At 43.9% G+C, this 22327-nt stretch overlaps 1 protein-coding gene across 2 annotated transcripts in view; it reads left to right on the plus strand.

Annotated features, from left to right (window-relative positions):
• The window catches only part of ELAC2 (elaC ribonuclease Z 2), a 32637-nt gene that overhangs the window by 4310 nt on the left and 6000 nt on the right, over positions 1–22327 (plus strand). For both annotated transcript variants that reach the window (XM_014598159.3, XM_059732608.1), the window contains exons 5-22: positions 757–814; positions 1801–1869; positions 4684–4833; positions 5408–5469; positions 6165–6223; positions 6311–6383; positions 7487–7599; positions 9439–9537; positions 9789–9927; positions 10029–10114; positions 14738–14865; positions 16746–16842; positions 17574–17712; positions 19433–19471; positions 19615–19724; positions 21466–21565; positions 21647–21767; positions 22217–22295. In XM_014598159.3, the coding sequence (XP_014453645.2) occupies positions 757–814; positions 1801–1869; positions 4684–4833; positions 5408–5469; positions 6165–6223; positions 6311–6383; positions 7487–7599; positions 9439–9537; positions 9789–9927; positions 10029–10114; positions 14738–14865; positions 16746–16842; positions 17574–17712; positions 19433–19471; positions 19615–19724; positions 21466–21565; positions 21647–21767; positions 22217–22295 (1721 nt within the window). The remainder of the gene's footprint in view (positions 1–756; positions 815–1800; positions 1870–4683; positions 4834–5407; positions 5470–6164; positions 6224–6310; positions 6384–7486; positions 7600–9438; positions 9538–9788; positions 9928–10028; positions 10115–14737; positions 14866–16745; positions 16843–17573; positions 17713–19432; positions 19472–19614; positions 19725–21465; positions 21566–21646; positions 21768–22216; positions 22296–22327) is intronic.

Below are 22327 nucleotides of genomic sequence, written 5' to 3' on the forward strand. Positions count from 1 at the left end.
AAAAGTTTGAACACATTCCCAAATCAAACTTCTGAGTCTCCTGTGACTACTTGAATGTGTTTGTAGAGGGTGGAGGTGATTGCATGGATTTAATACTGGTTTTGGTTTCTGTGTTCTAGGTTGTCAGTTTCCACTTTACAGCCTTATTTCCTTCCCTTCTTTCCCTCAGCACCTATTGGAGTTTATTTAGGTTGATGTGATTGAATGTAGCCCCAAAGAACAAACAGGCATTTCCATTTTTTTATTTTCTTACTTTAAAGGAAGTGTATGCAGGACATGGAACTCTAGAGAATTCTGGTTAGCTTGTTTGCAGTGTTCTACTAATTTGAAATTGAGCCTGTACATATTTTTGCATGTTAGGGGTCATCCTACCTCACTAGGCATAAGCTGATGCTTTAAGAAGTTGAATTTATGTTAAGCTTTGTACTTGGTTCCCTAGATGCACATTCATTAATGCGCCTTAGCTACTGCACGTTAAGTTTAGTACCTCTAATATGAGGTACTACATAAAGGCACATTAGCCCATGCTGATACTCAGTAGCAAAGGCGAACATTTATTTTTTTTGTGTGTGTGTGTGTGTGTGTTGCTTAATGTTTAGTAAACTAATTCTGCTATGCATTAGCCTGGTGTTTGCCATGATGTGCTAATGCTCAGTAGATTAGGCTACTGCACATTACAGTGTCTTGTGTAGATGTGTCATGTGAATAACAGACTTCTGTTTAGGAGACAATCTTTCTCTGTATTGTTTCTTCTAGCGAGGCTACCTGGAAGCTATCAAAGTGTTCTCTAGTACCCTGAAAGGAGTAGACGTAGGTATGTATAGAGCACATCTGTGTGCACTTAGTCTTCACTGTTTGCAGGTAATTGATATTTTTATAAAATTGGACAGTAGCCTTGAGCTAAATTTCAAGAAGACTTCTTGGGACCCAAAGCATTAAGTAATAGGAATTGCAGCCTCTGAATGGGAAGAGAGTGTGTTTTTCCAGCTACATTTATTTTGGAGCCATTGGTCTCTGGTTTTTCATGTGTCCTTGAGTAACAGAATGAAAGTACGATGTTTTCCAGTGTGTGGACAGTTGTGAAACTTGGTTGTCTTGGGTCCAAGTTTTCCAGTATTAGGAGTCTGTACCATTTGTCCTGATTAGAACTTGCTTTTAAAATAAAGTTACTTGCCTTGATGATTGGGAATGGACAACAGATTCTTTCACCTTAGTCGTGGGTTTAAACCTAGCATAGTGCAGCTGGTTACCCATTTTTAAAAATGAATTGTTTCCAGTATGGTTTCTGGTTCACAGCTTTGTTGCTCAAATGTTATAACAGTCATTTATTGTTGGAAATATGAAGGCCAAAGATTGAACAAGTATGGAAAACTAACTCCCTTGCTGTTAAAAATAATCCCTCCAAGTGAGAAGAGCACGGTAGGATACATGAATTACTGTAATGGATCATGTTATTGGTCTGTCTAGTTCAGTATCATGCCTTTGATGCATGAATTTTACTAGATGCTTCAGACAGAGTTACAAAACAGTGTTGTGGGCAGCTATGGGGTAATTTGTTTTTTCAGAGAAGACTTCTTGAAGATGCATTTTGTCAGGGGAGAAGTTTGACAAAGCCAGCAGTACAACAAATATCTGCATTGACTCTTCAGAAATAAGTATTTTCTGTTAAAAATGGATCTCATTTCCAGGCTATTTTACCAACTGGCCAGGGTTCTGTTGTTTCTGTTGACTTGTTAATATCTGCCTTGGAGAAGTTAACAGTCACTCTAACACCTACTGTTTTAACTGTTCTGTTGGTAGCAGTGCGACCCTGTACAGAGCCAGAGTATGAGGATGACACTATGACAGTTTATCAAGTACCTCTTGTTGGTGAGTATAAACAGTGGATACTAATAGCCAGGGTGGGTTTCATTTAAATCAAATCCAGTTTAAATCACTGGTCAGGAAGCCTCAATTTAATAATTTTTTTTCTACAAAAAGTGCATTTTTGTTATTTGATATCCTTTATTCATTTAACTTTTTGAAACTTTGTACTTTTACAGAAAGGTAAGGGCTTGACCATGTGTTCACAAACTTAGAGAGCCAATAGGGCTGATGGGTGGGTAATCAGGTCTGTTGTCTCCCACTTCCATATACTGCTATTAACAAGGATGACAAAGTTGTCTGGGGACATCTAACTCACCCTGTGCCTGAAGAAGGGTGTTTGTACCCAAAAGCTTGCAAAGAACAATTTTCCCAATTATTTAGTTGGTCTAATAAAATATATCACATCTACCTGAAAAACCTTGTCTGCCTGTGATCTCTGGAGACACAAATCCACAGTCTGAAAACTGAAACTAAGCATCAGAGAGATGCTTAATGGGATCTTCTAGACTGAGCACTGAGTCCCGTTGGGTAGAATGTTTTTCTTTAGAGGTGCACCGATATACTGGACACTGCTCTCCAAGCCTCCGGGTTGCATTCTTGGGTGTGTGCATGCTGTGGCTGTGTGTATGCACATGGCATTTATTGGTGACATTATCAGCTACACTGGCCAAAAAACGCTGATTCCAATAATGTCAATTTTCCTTTTATCTGTGCTGATCCAATATGCCATCGGCACATCTGTGCACCTCTAGTTATAATCCCTATTCCGTGATGATATCTTTTGAGTTTCAACGTATCTTTAAAAAAACAAACAAAATAAAACACATTTTTTATTTAAGTATCTTAACAAAAAACCCAATAAAATACAACTAAATAAAAACAGCTGATTTAAAAAAAAAAAAGAATAAAAATAATTTTTTTAGGGGGTGGGTGCATTTTTCTTTTTTAAAAAGTTGATATTTATCAACCATAATAGCAGGATGCCTTGATTATCTCAAGCTACAGAAGTGGTGCTGCCTGTTCAGGGTTTAACTAGTTATTGTAACAAGCTACTCTGCTGACCCAAGTCATAATTAAATAAAGGGCTGTTCCTTAGTTTACTACCTTTCTACTGAGTGTTTCTTTCAAAGAAATATAGGCTAGGGCAGCTCTGAGGGGTCCATCTGGTAAAAACACATTGTGTCCACTAATAACTGGTAACATCCTGCAACGGAATGCATGTGTAGACAAGTGTTAGGGAGTGCTTTAATGAACCTTAATTTTCTGCACAGCCACGTTCATTGCACGTGTAGATATGCCCATGGGCAACTACGTACACAACATATGCTTAGGTTTGGCAGGGTTTTAATACTTTTGAAGTCTCCAAAGAGCCTAATGAATCCAAGCAGATAACAGTTCTTGAAATGAACAATGTACAAAATATAGAAGCAAGGAAGGGGAGCTCCTTGGTCCCTGTTTACTGTATTTATTGACTAGAAGATGACCCTGATTATAAGATGATGCCCCCAATAATTAGATTTTATGCATGGAAGATTTATAAATTTATTATAACTTTCCAGGTGTAGAATTGGCGGTTTAGCTTAAATTTATTTCCCTTCCCACTGCTACAGAAGGGGAAAGATATCTGGGGATGGGGGCAGGTAACCTTGTTGTCTCTGCTTCTCCCCAACATTTTCCCCTGGCAGCTCCCTCCCCTTCTCTTTCATGTGCTCGGGGAGAACAGGGTCTGACAGTAAAGTGAGGAGCAAATTTGAAAACAGCTGTGAAATTAGACATGACTGTAGCAATTTGAATAGTACCAGTGCACTTAGTTTATCCAGAAATAATGCATGGTTACCTTTTTTGAAACTGCGCAAATTTTTAGCATAAGTACTCCATAAACACACTTTTGAGCAGCACTCTGGTGCCTGTTTATGTGTAGAATAAACCATGCATGATATTAGTTTGAGCCAAAGGCTTGTAACTTTCGTAACTTACCACATAGTCTGTTTGGCTGGGCTCCACCAGAATCAACGGTATTTCAAGCCATGATGACCTTGCATCTCAGCACTGCTCAGTATAAGCATGTACTCCAGGTCCTGTCCTGTCCTGTCCTGTCCTGTCCCATCCATGTCCCCCCTCCCCCCCCCCCCCCCCCCCCCCCCCCCCAAAAAAAAATCAAAAAAAAATCGAGAGCTAACTAGCACATGGCTCATTACTGGAACTGGGTGTTCTTGGGACAAGTTTTGGGATGCTTCAAAAATATATGTGCAGGTGAAATGCAGGGAAACCAGGACCAGCTTCATCTCATGGAGGGTGGGGCCAAACAAATCATATGCATTGGGCTGAGAGATGGAGTGGCAGATTCTGGATGAACTGTATGCAGTGTTGTGGCTCACCACGATTTTATAGAGTTCGTGGTGAGAGGGACTGCACTTAATGGGCATTACCATATGTCTGTTCAGAAGGGCTAACCTATTTTTGTGGCAGGTTACCATCAGCATGTTTGCCTATTGTGGGCCATGTATTTTATAGTTGTGCGCAGTGTGGGCTACATTTAATCAATTTCATAGTTTCTATTACTAAGAACATGCTGCTTTTGGCAGCAGTTTAATTATAGGCAGTGAATTCAGTGAGATTTCCTTGTATCGGATCATAAGATGAGGGGCTTTTTTCTCCATCCCAGTTGGAGAGGGGGGAGTACGTCTTGTATTTGGGTAAATACAGTAAAGTGCTGCAAGTTATTGTGCAAACACTCCAGAATAAGATTTCATCATTCTCATTTCTCATGTTCTTCTCTCCTGAACAAGTTTTTATTTTTTTTGGGGTCTGGGACAGGAAAGCAGCCAACTAGCAAGCCTGAAGGGCGTTGGATTCCTGAAAGATCATCCCAAGGTGGTGTCAGTCCAACGCATACTCCTGCATCTCCTACAAGTATAGTTCAGTGTCTGGAGGAAGACAAAAATGAAGAGTCCCTGAATAAAAGAGGTGGAGGAACTTGATTTTTAAGTGATGTCATTGAAACAGTAACGATATCAAAAGGGACTGTATTTGCTTCCCCTTTCAACACATCTTCAGGACAGATATATTTAAGGCTATACAGTGTCCATATATACTGCAAGAGGGCAGGGGGGATAACCTATGCTGAAGGATAATATGGTGGCTGAATGTGAAGTGAGACAAATACAGACTAGAAAGAACCAAAGTCTTAAAGTTGGTGGTAGTTCCAGTAGTTAATTGTATACTTCAGGAGAAGATGGATTCTCTGTCACTTGATGTTGTTCAGTCAAGAGTGGGTGTCTTTTATGTATTATGGGCTTGATGTAGACAGAATTTTCTGACCTGGGTTATGCAGCTGGTTGGTGTGGGTGATATTAATGATCTGTTTTCACATCAAGCACTTTCTTGCTCTTTAGGTTTTTTTCCCTCATGAATTCAGAGAACAGGAAGGCATGAAAGACTGCAGGTTCAGTTAACTTTAGGAGAAATTGGCATCTTTGGTTTTAAAGAAAATAATATTCATGCTAGATAATTCTGTGTCACTGCTTTTTATTTTTTAAAGGATATGGCAATCAAGGATTTAATAGCGGAGATCCGACTCTGATCGTGGCTTTCATCTGTAAAGTAAGATTTTATGCAGGCTTTAAATAGTTTTCCTCTAATTGACCAATTTAATTACACACACCAGTTTTTTTTTAGCACAGATGGGACTTTTTACACACTGTTCTATACTAATATTTTTATTCTACAGCTTTGTGTTCTCCCTAATAACATTTGAATTGGAATAGCATTCTAGTGTTTCAATCATAGGAGTGATGTCCAAAAGATGGGGAAAAAATCTGTTGGTTACTTTTTAACTTGATGCAAGAAGAGTAGATGGATGCATACATATTGTGCTTATTTCCTTTGTTGTCTGCTGTATTTTTCCTAGTAGAGCAAAGCTAGTGAGATTATAAGAAGGGATGTATCAAAGAACTGAAAGCTGAGTAACAGGAGCTTTAGTCACTGAGTGGAACTCTTAATTGTTTGTTTCTTGAAATACTTAATTCAGCTGCATAACTTAGAAGACATTTTCTTGCTGAAGTTTGAGGCTCTGCTTCTGTAAGCTAAAGTTCATATTCATGTATCTGGGTGTTGTAAAGCAGATCAGTCACTGAAAACTTTTGGGAGGAAATTGCATCTTCATGCTTCATAAAGAAGTTTATAACTATCTTAACCATGTTTCATGTCTGTTGTCTTTTTTTGGCCATGTTTAAACTCAAAGTATGCTGTTGGTAATAGTTCTTTATGAGAGAACTCTACTTTCTTTTAATTCTCAGCTTCACCCAAGGAAAGGGAACTTCTTGGTGCTTAAAGCAAAGGAGTTGGGTCTGCCAGTGTAAGTACAAGAGCCCTGCCTTGTGCTCAGGAGAGAGTTCCAGTTGCACACTCTTGGTCTAACTGTCTTTTGTGTTCTCATTTTCAGTCAAACTGCAGCTATTCACCCTATAATTGCAGCTGTCAAAGATGGAAAGAGCATCACTTTTGAAGGCAGAGAGGTACGATGATACTGTGCCTTGTGCTATTAGCTGTTCAGCCGTGGTATAGGCTGGGTGGAATCCATGTCAGGGTGAACATTATAGTAAGCAAGTGGCATTTTTGTACACTTTTATGGGAATCTACTTTTTGAGGTTAGGAGACTGCAGTTGCGTTCAGAACCTTCCCTTTCCGCTTGCTGGAAATGCTAATTTGAACCTTTCCCCATCCATACTTTATCCTTGAGTGTCTTAGCCCTGTATATCTTCTGGGGTGCTGTAATCTCCTTTGGTAGTTGTTCTACTTAAGCTTTCTGTGTTTCACCAACCAAATCATTACGGTAAGTAATGTGTTCTCCTTGTGCTTGTTATGGCAGGCAGAATCTGTACTGTTCTTTTTGATAGTACGGAGAGAGAAGATGGTTAAGAAAAAACATACTCTGAAATTAGCTGTAATATGTGCTAGTAATGTATGTCCCTTCAAACCCATAGTGGTTGATCTGTTCTAAAGATTTGAACTGGCAGTAGTTTGAGTTTATAAGCTTTAGTCCTTCTTTAGGTAAAGGCTGATGCAGATTTTAAATTACAAGATGCAGGTGTGCTTCTCGCATGCATGACTCAGAGCAGTTATGAGCTATCACTGCATTTACCAATTCTTAACCTTTCTGTTACCTCCAGAGTAACCTAAGTGGCTCCCATGTTAAGGACAAGCAAACCTTTAACCTTTTTGGTTAGTAATTGACATGAGGGAAAGGCAGCTCTGGATGTTACTGGTCAGTCAGTAGTAACTGGCAGCCCTCTGCGACTTAACCACATTCTGTACTTTATTCTCTAATTGGGGATCTGTTCCCTCAATGGCACAGCAAAACCTTTTAAGTCATATAATAAACAAGGGGAGCAGAAGCTAGAAAATACCAGAATGGGAACTGTATTCACATTTGCTGAAGAGTAAATGCATAATGCTCTGTTAGTTCTTTTGAGATCTCTGCTTGGCTGAGAGATGAACTGAACTTACTGATGGAAGAGCAGAGGCTACTGGTTATGTTGCTGAAAGGCATTTTGACTCAGAAATCCATCTAGCACACGTGTGTTAGGACTCCATGTAACTGTTATGTTCCTTATTACAGATTTTGCCTGAAGAGGTTTGTTCTCCCCCCGATCCAGGCCCCATTTTCATTGTAATTGAGTGTCCTCATGAAGGCTTTGTGGACGCCATCTGTGCAAATGATACATTCCAAAGGTATGGAGTAGAGGTGCAGCAATATATTGGTTGCAGATCAGATCGGCACCAATAAAAGGAAAATTAACATTATTGGCTATCATTTTTTTTTTTTGGTCATTGTAGCTGACTTAATATTCACCAATAAATATAATGTGCCTTCTGGCTGGGGCCTCTGGACGCTCTATGCATGTATGCACGTGGCCTGGAATGTGTCCGAGCAGTGTGGAAAGCAGTGCCCTGCAAGCATGTCTGTGGAACGGACATGAAGGGATGGAGAGGGGGGGCTGCAGATCAAGACCTCCATGGTGAGGGAGGGAGTGGGGCTGTGGTTGGGGGTGCTGTCCAGCCAAGGTGGCGAATAAATCTGGGGTGGGGAGCAGGATGGAGCTATGGATGGCTTGTCCAGGGTGCACTGGGGGGCTGGGGGGGTGATGGCTCCCCACTGCTGTGCACCCCATAGGGGAGCAGGTGCCCCCCCAGACTTATGTGCGGGGCAGTTGTGGGCTGCTTGCTGTGGGCTCAGGGGTCTCCACTCTTTTGCCTTTCCCTTGGAAGCCCTGTGCTGGCCACATGTCCCCTGCCTGCCCGGCAGCAGTGGGTATGACAAGTTGTGCCCCCCCTGTGGCTGGGCAGACAGGGGATGCATGGCCAGTGTGAGACTCCCAAGGGAAAGGCAGCAGAGCAGAGCGCCCCAAGCCCACAACAGGCACCCCTCATCTGCCTTTGCCTAGTTCAACTTTGCTCCAGTTAAGTGTCCCTGCACTTAAAAATGGTGGTGGTGCTTGAAGTAAGGCTAATTTGGTGAGCTTTAGTTCAAGCGCCCCACCACCATTTTTAAGTGCTGTGATGCTGATCCCTTGGACGAGCCACCCACAGCTCTGTCTTGCTCCCTGCCCCACTCCCTCCCTCACCATGGTGTCCTCAATCTGCCCCTTCCTCTCCACAGACTTACCTGCAGGGAGCTGCTCTCTGCACTTACAGGAAGGCAGCCGGGCAATCGGTTTGGGATTGGTATCGGCCAATATGGCTAGTTAATAATTGGCTATTGCTGTCGGCCATGAAAATCTTTATCGGTGCACTCCTAGTATGGAGGGTGGTATGGATGTGCTCCCTGGCACGCAGAGTGAAATTTTTGCAGTTTTGGTATATGCAGAGTTGGTGACACTATATGAGTGATACTTGAGCCATATTATAATATTCTTCTTTCCTGATGTCTTTAAAAATCTACAAATGACGTGTTGAAAGCAAGAGATGTCCAAAATGGTCATCAGATGTTGCTAGTGGAAAGATCTCTTTTGAGAGACAGCTTGTTCTCTTTGGTTTGGGAAGTTTAGGTTTGTTAATTTTGGGGATTTGGCTGACCTGACTTTCAGAGCGCCTTCAGTGGAGGACATGTTGTTTAATGACTGGTGATCAAAGATATTGAGATTTCCATCCATCTTGTGGGATTGCTGCTGTCTTAATCTCAAAAAGTTTAAGGTGCATGTGTTGGGTAGTAGGCTACTTTTTTTTCTAGGGTTGAGGGTCTTGATGCTCCATAGATACTGAATTTACTCATTTAACTGAGAGGAGAATTGTTTTCCCCTTTCACAGCAAGATAGTGGAAACTGTATTAAGCATCTTACTAAGACTTTCTTGGAGTCTTTCCTAGAATTTAAATGTGGAGTTCAGGGCTCCTTCATTCAGTCCATGCTTTTAACTTCTGTGCTGTGTTTTCCTTCCTGAAATAGAATATTACGCAGTTTGAAGTACCTGGCAGTAGATTTTAGAGAATGTGGCTATTTTTGGTGAGGGTATTCTTGTGTAATGTGTGCATCAAACATGTACTTCTTTCCTTTCCTGCTAAATGTGTTCTAGGTATCAAGAAGGAAAATCTGAGGATCATGTGGCCTTGGTCATTCACATAACCCCTGAGTCTGTGCTCCGGGACAGCCGGTACAAGCAGTGGCTAGAAAAGTATGTGGCTTTCACTAGATTGATTTGATTTAAAAATGATAGCCTTACCTGAAGCATAACCCACAGATATTCTGATTCCAGGCTCTGTCCCTAAATTGTAATAGGTGTCAATGTGGGTTCGAATGTTTTTGTTTCAGAGGAGCATTTGGCCACTGGCTTGGGATGGTTTGTGGGGGTTATCTGGCTAGCCCTGAGCCTAGGGCAAATGTGGCTTATGCTTCAATGTACTCTTTACTCCTTCCACTTTCCAGGTTTGGATCCAAAACTCAGCATTTGATACTTAATGAAAATTCCAACACTGTGCACAATCTGCGCAGCTATAAAGTACAAACCCAGTTGAACCTCATTCACTCAGAAATCTTTCCGTTGTTGACCAGTTACCAGAGTAAGGTAGGAAGGAGGCTCTGCCTGGTCTTTCTACAGGTGATAACCTCTGGTTTTCCAGAGCCAAAGTAAAATGCTTAATTGTTCCATTTCTACAAACTCTTCAGGAAGAAGAAGCTATTTTCAGCGTACCTGTTGTCCGGGGAGAGTGTCTCTTGAAATACCAGCTGAGACCCAAAAAAGAATGGCAGAGGTTGGTGGGAATTGGATTCTTCTCTTGGTTACACTTAAACTAAAGCAGATGGTTTGGAGAGAACTCCCATGGGAGCAGAACTAATTTCATAAGCTGACACCAGGGTTTAGGCCAAGTTATGCCTTTCAGCTAGGGAAACAGTGATTTAAAACCAGCTTTGTCTTCGAGACCAGTCTATTCTGGGTTTGACCTATCAGGGGCAACTTCAAGCAGTTGGTTAAGTGTGAGGTTCTCATGGTGGTAGCCTTTTTATGGGTCCCAAATGATGGGTGGGTCATGTTGTGCAAAGTGCTGTACAAACCTGCATTGCCTCGGAACATATGCAGTCCAAGTGGGAGCCAGACTGTAGAGGACAAATCTATAGAGAGAGAGGTGGTTAGCCTGAAGTCAGTCAGAAGGCATGGGAAATGTGCACTTTCATAGACTAGCTAAATAAGTTTGTCACAAGATTTAGTGACCCCAAGTTCACTTAATCAGATTTAACAGAAGGACAGATGTATGTCTTTTGTATTTCCTTGCTTTCTTAAAATTTCTTCTAAGAACACTGGCCTGAGAGATCAGGTTGCTTCATGCTTTCCCAAGGTGTGGAGAGGAAGCTCTGGCCAGAACAACTTTGCCTTTTTAAGATGATGAGGGGCCAGATCCTGTTCATCCTACTAGGTGCTTAGATGTGATCCTATTTCATCCTTCGAAGGGTGCTGAAAAAGTTTAATGTACCTGCTTTTGTATTACACCATCATCTTAACTTTAAGTCTGTATCACAAAAAGCTGTCAAGCAGGGGGGAGGAGCCATCCACCTTTTGTGTTTAACTTTTTCAGGGATTCAAGGATGGAATAGGTTATCCCTAAGAGCTCGTTCCTCAGAGCAAGTTACTATGCTGCTTTATGCTTCAGTTTCCCTGTCTAAAGGTCTGGTGTCATGGTTGACTTGCAACATGGGGATGTTTAGAGGATAAAAGTGTGAAAAGTACTAGATTTTAAGTGTTTCTAAGGAGGCTCTGTATCTCTAAAGGAACTACCTGGTTAGAGCAGAGCTAAAAATCCTAAAGGGAACTCAAAAAAGGGATTATAAATGTATTTGGGCTTCCCTTTTATCTTAGTGGTTCCTAAACTGTAGGTTGTAAACTACAGTCTCTCTCAGGTACTGTACGTGCTTTTAATTACAGGCAGAGCTTTACTGTGCCATAGTTTCACCACACTAATTGTCTTACTGCCTGCAGTTACCCTGAAGATAATGAAGGGTAAAGAGGGTCAACTTGGTCTGGGTTAATTGCAGGGTAAACTGCTGGTTTCACCATTTTTGCTGGATAAGAGTAGTCATACAGATGGCTACTGTGGAGCAAATGACTTGCAGTGAATCGCCACCTTCCTCTTTTTTTGAGGGCATGAGAACAGCAATGACTAGTATACCAGATTGCAAGGAAGTACTGGACTGTATGTGGGACTGCAACCAGAAAAAGTTTGGGAACTGCTGCTCTTGCTTCATCTTGTTAAAAGACTTTAAAGCCTATCCATATCTTGCATGTGCACAAATACAAGGATCACTAAAACGGGCATAAGTGAGCAAAGATTTTTCAGGCACTAGATATGCAGGGTGTGAGCATGTAATTTTATGGATATGCTTCCACACTCATTTGGGGTTCTGGAACTCGGTCTCATAGAATTGCATGTACCATACATTTATTGCCCTCTTGGCTGTAGTGCCAGCAGATGCACCAGTGTTAAGAGTTTAATAAAACCTTTTTAAAAAAACATCAGAAGCAGAAAGCCAGCAAGAGAATTGGTGAGATCATTGAATGACCTAGGTGTAAAAGGTGCATTCGGGGATGATACAAACATAGCAGAAAAACTAAACAAATTCTTTGTGTTGGTTTTTACTGCAGAAGATACTGATGGAATTTCTGTGCCCAGATTAATCCTTCCTAGGAAATAGACAAGGGGGATATTCTGGACTTTCAGAAAAGCTTTTGACAAGGTCCCTCAGCAAAGTCTTTTAAAAATCTGAGTTGCCGTAGGATTAGGAAGGTTTTCCTGTGGCTTAAGAGTTGGTTACAAGATGAAAAGCAAGGGGTAGGAATAAATGGTTACTCTTCAGGATGGAGGGAGGTCAAAAATGACCATAGAGTAGTCCCACAAGGATCTGTGCTGGGCCTAGTTCTCTTCAATATTTTCATCAATGACCTAGAAATAGGGTGCATAGTGAAATCTCCCATGTTTGCTTCTGATAAGTTATTCCAGGTAGCTAGATTCCAAGCTGATGGAGAGGAGCTTCAGGAAGATCTCACCAAGTTAAGTGAATGGGTGTGGCAGGGCTAGTCCTGCAGGGAGTGTTGTGTGCCCCAGCAGCCAGCTAGCTTACCCCCACCCCCTTCCTAGCTCCTCTGATCTGCCATCTTCTGTCTTGCCTGCTATGTTTTGATGGAATCAATTAAGTGGGAAGCTTTTCGAGCTTTGAAGGGAGGTGGTTTCTTTTGGGCCACTTGGCTTTTGCCCTTTTGCACTTATCCAGGCCCTGATTCTTTTGACCGGGGCCTGATTTGTTCTAGCTGCTCCCTTCAGCCCTGGGCCCTGTTGGTCCAGCCTCGGCTCTCTGGTAGCAGCAGCACAGCTGGGAATTGGATTCCACAGTAAAGCTCTGGCCCTCCCTGTCTCCCTATCTCTCAAACCATGACCGCAACACCCCCCCCCCCCCAATCTTTACCTTCAAGGCACATGATGACCAGGGATCTTGGTTTTCTCTGATGGGGGGGGAAAACCCCAAATTAGCATTTTGACCGCATTTAAAATGAAACACCGCTGTATACATGTATAGGTATCACTTGATTGATATTTACAATTTTAAAGGAATTTTGGAAGCTTTTCAGTGCCTCCATCATAATAAAAAACCCAAAATCAAAAGCCAAAATATATAGGCGTTTAGAATTTATTTTATCATGGAAAATCAGAGCTCTCCCTGCCCACTTGTTCACCAGGACGCGGGTCCAGTTGCAACTGTTGCCTCCACCGCTTTGTGATGCTGAGCAGCCCTGATACACCAGTGTCCTGCCCCTGCCTATGCTGTTGCTCCTCACTCTGAAGCCACAGCTTCCCCAGCCTTAGCGGTGCCCCTCACTCCTGACCCATAGCCCCCCTGCCACTTCATCCCTGCCAGAGAGGGCCCCCAGCTTCCAGGGCTACAGGACCTGCTGGCTGCATCCTGTCTGCTCCCTGCTCTGTGCCCCCTGGGCACCAGCTGCAGTCTGCCAGCAGTGCCTGGGCCCTGTCTGCTGTGCATGGGAGGTGGTGACTGCTGTGGTCAGAGGGAGGAGCGCAGAGCTCAGCCAGACTGGATCCTGTGGGGGTGAGGTGGGGAGGTAGGTTGCCTCTTGTGGGGCTTGAGGCTCCCTGCCCTGCTGCCTTTCCCCCCCAGAGGCCACTGCAGCCTATTGGGTGAGACCTGATGTGGTAGGGTGGAGCAGGACAGGAAAACTAAATGCTACTGGGAACCCTGTGTCAGTTGTGCTGCCATGGTGAGATGTCCCCTGGCCACCCAACAGCAGTGGGGACAGTGGTGAGGAGTTGTGTCCCCGTGCTGCAGCCGGGCAGGCAGGAGGTGCCTCACCTTGGCAGCATGACTGGCGTAAGGCTCCCAGCAGCAGTGGTGGCAGTACCAAGCCTCTCCACCCTCCTGCTCCAGGTTCCATCCACTGGGCTGTGAAGGTGGCTGGTGCCTGCTGCTGGTCCGACCAAGCTGCAGCCCCATGGCCTGCTGTCCATTCAGAAGTCTTGGGGGGGGGGTGCCCTGCCACTCCTCTCTCCAACACTGCCAGTGGGTGTGCCTGGATGGTTACTAAGCCATGGGTCTCCAACCCCTCCTTCCCCCCTGCCGCTCCCCACTTTCACTGCCCCAAGATCCTGGGGTCTCCTCAGCCCTGCCTGCCTGTCTCGTTCCCATCGCTCCCAAATGCCACTCCCCACCAGCTTGCAGCCCCATCCCAGCTGCCTAGCTAAGCACCCTTTCTGCATGGGTCTTGCAGGGCTGGGTCCAGCAGTGGCAGCTGGAAGGAGCCACCATTGCCAGGGCTGCTGGGAAATGGAATCCAGCTGCCACACTGCCCCAATCCCAGCCCCAGCCTTGGGGCACATGCACCATGGCCTTGGTGCGAGTCAGAATAGGTTTTTGCTTTGCATTTAACACTGAGCTCCAATTTGAAACCTGGATTTTTTTTTTGTCTCAGCTGTATTACCTAGGGTCTTATATTTGGCTATTTCCTACTTTACTGTAACTTTGGCCAATGAAGAAACAAGCTTAATGAGTTTGTGCAGTGTAAGTGACTGCCCTGGAATTTTATCTGGCTGCTGGGGCAGTAAGAAGGAACTGTGGTGCTGCGCCTGCCCATTTTGGCTTTGGAGGCCTGTAACGATGTCTGTGTGATAGCCACAGTCAAACCAGCATTCTCAACCAACAAAATCCAGTCATGTACACTTGAAACGTACATGCACGAGAAACAGAACATAGAGGGGTCACTTGAACCTCTTGTCATAAGGCAATCTTTAAGCTGTAGTTTGGTGCTTTGCTCCAAAAATTAACCATCTTCCAGTTAGATCCCTCCCTTCTGATCTGTAGCCTGTTTGTCATTTCAGGGATATGGTTACTGTTTGCAATTCCAGTGAATATGTGGCTGAAGCACTGGAGCTTCCTAACTTCCAGGACTGTGTGAAGGAGTGCAAAGAGAACCTGCAGGCTGGACCAGTCACATTGGATAAAGAAGGTGCTTGAGGCCGTCTGAAATGACCACGTGCTTTGATTTAATTGGCAAATGGGCCTGGTTTTACAGGGGAAGAGGGGCAGGCTTATGTGAGTCTTCTGAAGGAATAGTGTCACCATGAAATAGTCTAGTTAGCCTTCAGGTTAATGAACCCTGTGTAGTATTAGGGCTGTTTTGAATGGCTTGCTTAACCCAGAACATGGGGTGGAAGTTCATTGTCTCTGTGCTTACTAGTTAGTGTGGCATAAGGCAGTTGTTGCTTTGAGATGGCTAGTATTGTGTTTCTACCACTGTAGGGGAGAGATTAAATGCAAGCCAACTGAAGCTTGGTTTTGCTTTTAACTCTGTGTTCAGAGCAGTAAAAATAAGAGTCCAAATCGGATACTGGAAAAGTTAATGACTGACTTACAATAGGTCTCTTCTTGAATGCCCAGCTCTGGTCATCTGGCTTCACCTCCATTTGAAGTGATGCTCCCATATCAGAATAGAACCATATCAGTCTGTGTGTGTTTGGGTTTTTTTGTGCGTTCACCAGAGCCCTCTGTAGTAAAAACAGGTGGATTGGAGGACAGGCTGTTAAAAGGGCTGGGTCCCTTTCTGTGGCATAGCTACTGTCTGTCACAGGTTTTGACTAGCTACATTTGCTCATATGTATATACGAATAAAGGTTCACCAATACATCAGTCCATATCATATCAGCTTTGATAAAAGGAAAATTGACATTATCATCAATCGGCATTTTTTGGCTGATATGGGTGATAATGTTGCCAGTAAATGCCATGTGCATGGGTGCATCTGTGCCGTGCATGGGTGCATCTGTGCCATGCATGCGGCCAGGTTGCAGCTCAGTAGCTTGGAGAGCAGCGTGTAGCTGGTAAGCCTGGTGGGAAGGGGTGTCAGGGGTTGGGCGGCAGATTGAGGCCCCTGTGGCGAGGGAGGAAGAGTAAGTGCTGGGGCTGGGGCAAGGGTAGGTGCTGCCTAGCTGGGGTGGGATGGGGTATGGCACAGAGGTGTGAGCTGCTTATTCAGGGGACCTGGGGGTGGAGGGGTGGCTCCCATTGCTGTGTGTACCCTCGGGGGAGGCATGGGGACAATATGCCCCCCCCGCTCTGGATCTGTGCACAGGGTGAGGGTGGACTGAAGCTGCAGGCTGGGGGTGGTGCTGGGCTCTTTCCAGTAGGGGGGGTTGGCCTGGGGCTGCACTCGGGGAGGAGGGGGGCTATGGCCAGGCTGGCTGTAGCTCCCCTGCCCCCCTGCCCCTGGTAGCCCTCCTCTTAGTGCCTTCACCCACCTTGAGCATGGCCCCAGCCTAACCCCCCTCTGGAAAGATCCTGGTGCTGCCCTCACCCTTTGCACAGATCTGGGGGGCATGTTCCTCATGCCTCTTCCAGGGGTGCATGCAGCAGCTGGAGCTGCCACCCCACCCCCACACCCCATGGATGAGCCACCTGCCACATCCTCACTCAGCCCCACTCCCTCTACCACAGAGGCCTCGATCTGTCTCCTCCCCTTCTTCACAGACTTACTGGCCAGATGCTGCTCTCCAAGCTGCCAGGCTGCATATCAGCAATTGGATTGACCAGCCATATCAGCTGATACCAATAATTGGCTATCAGTATGAGCCTCAAAAATTTTTATCAGTGCACACCTATATATGAATCCAGGTGTTCTGCTTCCACTTCCCAGAGAATTCTGTCTGTTCTTCCCCATCCCCTTCTAGTAATGATCCTATGGAGAATCTGTAGGTTGATACTTCCCAGGAGCTGTATTCTGACTAAATTCTAACACTTAAGTGGACTCTTAAATTAGATTAGAGCCAAATTTACTATAGTGTGGGTTGCTCTTACTGTCACTAATGCAAATATGTTGTATACCTTCTCTAGGAAGAGCAGAAGCTTATCCAGAAATCGTGTTCTTAGGAACAGGCTCTGCGATCCCAATGAAAACCCGGAATGTTAGCTCCACCTTGATAAATACCAGGTGAATTTCTTCTCGAGAAACATGCAGAGATTGGGGGAGGAGAGGTCACCTGGGTTTTTTTAAAGTTACACTAGAGATAGGCCAGTGTATAAAATACTAGCCAAGTGCCCGTCAAAAATGACAGAGGAGAGGGTCTGGGATGGAGTGCCGCCACCTAATGCCCCATGCTGCTGCTGTTCTACCTCTTGCAGGGAGCAGGGTGGGGGAGCCGAGGCCAGCTCCCCGACCCTCTGTCCAGTCCTCAACGCGGCTTTGGTATCATGGCGGCTCTCCTCCATGCTTAGAGCAATCTGATTGAGTGGCTGTTTCCATCAGCCAATCAGAGTGCAAATAAAGTATGACAGCTGGACAGACAGACTTAGGCTTTTATAATATTAGAATACCGATTAGAATAGAAGTACTATTTCAGAGTACTTAAACTATTTCCAGCCTCCCTTTGGAAGTTCATTAAAAGCTTCTTTCTGCATGGCATCATTTGTTTCCTCATGTTGACAGCCTCACTGCAGAGAACAAGAAGTAAATGGACTATAAAAACTGAACTGTTTCTGATTTTAGCTCCTCTGGTTTTTTCTCCCTGAAGAGAGATGGCATTAGGGGCAGAAGTGCTGTGAGTCTGCTGACTCTTACCACATGGTCTGGAACATGGCCCTTTCTGAACTGAAATGTCAGACAGAGATCATTTGTTTCTCATTGGCTTCTGCCAAAAACACACCTGCTCTTTCTCTTGGCAGCTCTACCCAATCCCTGCTCCTGGACTGTGGAGAAGGAACATTTGGCCAGCTCTGCCGCCATTATGGAGGGGAGATTGACAATGTCCTTTGTAACATAGAAGCTGCATTTGTGTCCCATTTACATGCTGACCATCATACCGTGAGTTTTTTGCAAGAAAACTTTGCCTGAGTTGTTGTGCGATGTGTGTGTGTGTGTTACTATTTCAGCAGCAGCTTATGTCATGTCAGGTTCTCTGAAGTTTGTTCCTTGTTTCCTTTGTTTGAGGTGTCTTTTCCTTTGTGATTGTTTTGGTAACTGTTCCAATGCTTGCAGCTGTCGGGACCCAGGGCAGCCGGCCAGCAGCTCTCCCTGACTCCCACCCGGGCAGATAAGGGTCCGGGGCCTTAGAAGGCTGTCAGGCGGGTACTTGTGACGCTTGGAGTGGAATTAATTAGGCGGACACTTATCGGTTGCAAAGCAAGATTATTTACTTACGCCGTCAAGGTGGTGAATAGCGGAGGTCAGAGATACTTGGTTAGTTACAGCTTAAGGTTCGAAGGTTGGTCTGCATAGAAGTTCTTTGGTCGGGCAGATAAACGGAGAAAAAATCGGGCCGGCAGGTCGTTGATTTATGTCTGATAAGGTCGAGACGGGGGAGACTGACAAGCGATCAATTTGTCAGTTATTCTCACGCATACGTTCAGAGGTTTTTTTAGGTGTGTGCGTGGAGGTCTCCCGTTCTTCACGGAAGTGAAGACGGGTTTTATTTGTGTAATAGCCAATTGCTTTTTGTCACGTCATAAATTTAATTAGAATCGCCAGTTATCTGGTGGTCTTCGCTAGGGTGTTATCTCACAGGGTTACTCCCTGTTTTCTCTGACCAGTTATAATAATTTATGTACGGCACAGAAGGCTAAGTTTCATTTCTAGTTAGTGTCGCAGTTATAAATCTCTTTGACATGCGCAGCAAAAAAAAAGCGGTTACTATCATTATTGTTAACCCTTGGTTAACCTAGTTCAGAAAAAACTGTTTTGAATGGTTTTACTTGTTTGTGACATGGGCACTACTTAATTTGGTTGTGACAGCAGCCAGTGTGCTGCCTTGCTCTGCCACTAAGAATTGTGATCATCATTTTTTTTAGATGTTGATTTTAACCATCTAGTGGTATTGGACTGTCGTATTGCAGTACTTGCTGCCACTGTTTCTGGTGCTGTTTAGAGACTTCAGTTGTGACTGGAGGTAGTATCCACACTCTTTATAGCTTGGAATTTGCTTGCACAAAAAGCTTCAACCTACTGACAGGCTAGCTTGCTTCACTGTGGGTGTAATACTGTGCCCAGATTTACCCAAATCCAAAATGACTTCAACCCTCCCATAATTATTTCCATAATTCATGGAAAATTATGACAACTTGTATAATGTAATTATAGGAGGGGGTCATCTCTCTAGCACACTGGTGACCTCCCCACCTCACCTGTCAAACAGTCTGTTTCAAATACCAGACCAAACACCTGGTCTTGAAATCATACATTTTATATCACTAGTTGGGTTACTTTTAATAACCTGCCACCTCCCTTACCAATGCATTAGTTTAGGACTGTAGCCCACTCTTACCCACAGGGCCTCAGTTAGCCTGCTTTCACAATTCCATGGGCCTCATTTAGCCTTAATTCAGTAACTGGGCAGGGGACTCCTATTACAGGTTTCCCTTGCTGCTCTGCCCTCTCCCCTGCTCACTCAATCAGGGAGAGTTCCAGGTTTCACCACGATATTGATTAGTGCCTGTGAAATCAGCTCTGTGTTACGGCAGCCTTTTCATGTGAGTTTATTACATATTGATGGCTTTGTCAGATGTTTACTCTGAACCCTCTCTTCTAGGGCTTGTTGAAGATTCTACTAGAGAGACATAGAGCTTTTGTAAGTACCACTGATATTTAAAATGTCAGGCCAAGCTCAGAATAGTGCCTTGTGGGATAGAGCTGTACCTTTATTTTCCCCAAGCTGAGTTTTACTTTCTATCTGACTTATGAAACTCTTCTATTATTGATTGGCTCTTTCAGGCATCCCTGGGCCGATCATCCAGGCCACTGTTGCTGATTGCTCCCAAACAGATCATGATTTGGCTTCACCAGTACCATGACTGCTGCCAGCACATCCTTGGTCATTTCAAGTGAGTCTATTCCTGCCTAATTACAGGTAGTGGGAAGTACTATAAATACATTGTCAAATACATTCATCTTTGTCAGAAAAAATTGTTGCCTTCCCACACAGCAGTATGATCTGTATATGGGCCATGTGCTGTTTTTATTTTTCTGATTAACATAAATGGTCAGAAAAAAATTTAATAGAACAATATCTCCCAAAGCAAAAACTGAAAGAGAGACTGACCAAATATCTTGCTTTGAATGTAAATGAGCTTCTCACTTATCCTGAACATGCTCAGGCTTTGGAGATTTGTTTTGCACTGAGGCTGGGTAAAGGATTGCTAGCTAAGGAACTGCAACATGCTAGTAAAGTACTTGGAGTGGTTGTTCGGGTCCTTCTTGAGCTGTAATCTTGCTTTTCACAGTTTTACGGTATATGGCTGGGTTACCAGAACATGTGTGCACCCAAGGTAGCCATGTATAAGCAAAGACCACTAATGACTTCACAGGTGTGAATATGTGTCCTGGCCCTTCTGTTCAATATTACAAAGGCAGAAGGAAGTGATGCTTGCTGCACAGCCTGGCATTGTTTGAGGGCCTGAACAGGCTGGTAGATTTCTACCTGAAGTGCTCTTATCTCTTCACATAGATTAGAGTTCTGCCTCAGCCTTAGGGAGGAGGGCTTGGAAAACCAGAAAACTGAATAAACCAACACACCAGTGGTTGTTGTCATTAAAGAGTTTGAGTAATGTTATTGGCAGTACCTTCTGGCTGGCCCCTGCCTCTTGCTGATCCTCTGTTGCCTCTGTTTCCCATTCATACAATTATCTGAGCCTTTTTAGACTAACCTACTGCTACTACAGTTGCTCTAGTGGTCCACAGTTAATAGTACCTAACAACAGGTGTGTGTTGTTAGGCCAGTCATGTAGGCTTAGACACTAAACTTTGAGAAAAGAAGAAGAAGAAGAAAAAAGTCCTAGAATCCTGGCCTTTTTTTGAGGGATCAATGACATGGATGGACAAGAGAACCTCTTGCCAAGAGTCTCTCTTATTTAAAAAGGTTTGTGGGGGGTCACATCTCACTTTTAGCGGAGGCACTGCAGAAGGTGTTGCATGGGGCAAGGCAGATACTGGACTACTGGTTTGGTAGGCTTCTGCGTTCTAACGTAGTAGAGGGTGCTTGGACTCTTCCCTGTCTCTTGGGGTTTTGGGGGGTTTTTTGTTGTTGTTGTTGTGTGTGTATTGTAATCTGGAAAGGGGAAGATGCTGTTTATTGCTATTGAATTTGTCTGGCATGGCACCTCAATCTAGCAAATAGTCTCCTGGAGAGTTTGGTATGAAATAAGACAATGGTGGGCCTGGAACCACCGTTTAGGCAAGAGGGAGGGGTAGGACAAGACAGAAAACAATTCCTAAAAGATTGGTTTGAGGTTGGGGAAAGAGTACTTTTTGGAAAGGACTTGGCTTTTAGGGCATGAAGTAGAACAGGAAAGCTGTAAATAAAGGCACAGGTGGCAGAAGCTGTGTTTTTAAGGCACTTAGTTTGGGATTTAAAGAATGACACATGAGGATTTTCAGTCTGAGGTTAGAAAGGCAAAATGTAAATTGCCCCAGCAAGTACCTGGTAAATGAGTTGCTCCTCAGGAAACCTTGCTTCACTATAGATATGCTTCTCCCTCGTTGGAGCTCATTGTTTTCCTGACATGAACAGTTTTTATTTAAGCCTGTACTTCATAAGCATCTTCTCCTTTTTTTTTATTCTTACAGTCTGATTCCTGCCAGTTCACTGGTTGAAGATTGTAAAGTTGAAAAATGTAAATTTAAAACATTTATTAATTCCCTGCTAGAGAAATATGGCTTTGCAGAGGTAAGCTGACCAACCTCTAGGGTACAGGGACAAACGGAGTTGGGGAGACTTATGGTTGATAACACTTGTGGTCTCGCTCAGTTTCAGACTTGTGAGGTTAATCACTGTAGAAATGCCTTCGCTTGTTCAATGATCCACAATTCTGGTTGGAAAATAGTCTATTCTGGTGACACGATGCCCTGTGAGGCTTTAGTCAAAATGGGTGAGTAAAATGCATTGGGAGTAAAAGTAAGCTAGAGTTACTTTGCAAGAGGTACTTAGGCTATTACTAAAAGATGCTGATAAACCTTCTCCAATCTACTCCAGCTAACATCAGTGTTACCTATGCCTGAGTGGCCTTGGGAGGAGTTGTGTGCTCCAAAAAGAGGCTATTAAACTGAATACATACACTTATTGTTTGTGAACTAGTGAGTTCTACTACATTGTAACAAATGCGAAATACACTTGCCAAGTGACTTAACATGAATTCTTTAACAGATCACTTTGTGATATGGTCTCTTTTTTTTGTGGATTTACTGCTGGAAATATAGGGAGATGAGGTATGAATGTCCCCTAATGAGCATGATAGGTGTACACTTAGTGAAGAATCCTGCTCTTTGCCACTTGTGTGGAGCTCTGCAGCAAGAATACTAAATATATGGTCTTACACAGGGAAAAATGCTACACTGTTAATCCATGAAGCAACATTGGAAGATGACTTGGAAGTGGAAGCGATAGAGAAGATGCACAGGTAGAGTACCTCTGGGTGATTATTGCATATAA

Source organism: Alligator mississippiensis, chromosome 8, assembly GCF_030867095.1.
Source record: "Alligator mississippiensis isolate rAllMis1 chromosome 8, rAllMis1, whole genome shotgun sequence".
In the NCBI taxonomy this organism is placed as follows: Eukaryota; Metazoa; Chordata; order Crocodylia; family Alligatoridae; genus Alligator; species Alligator mississippiensis.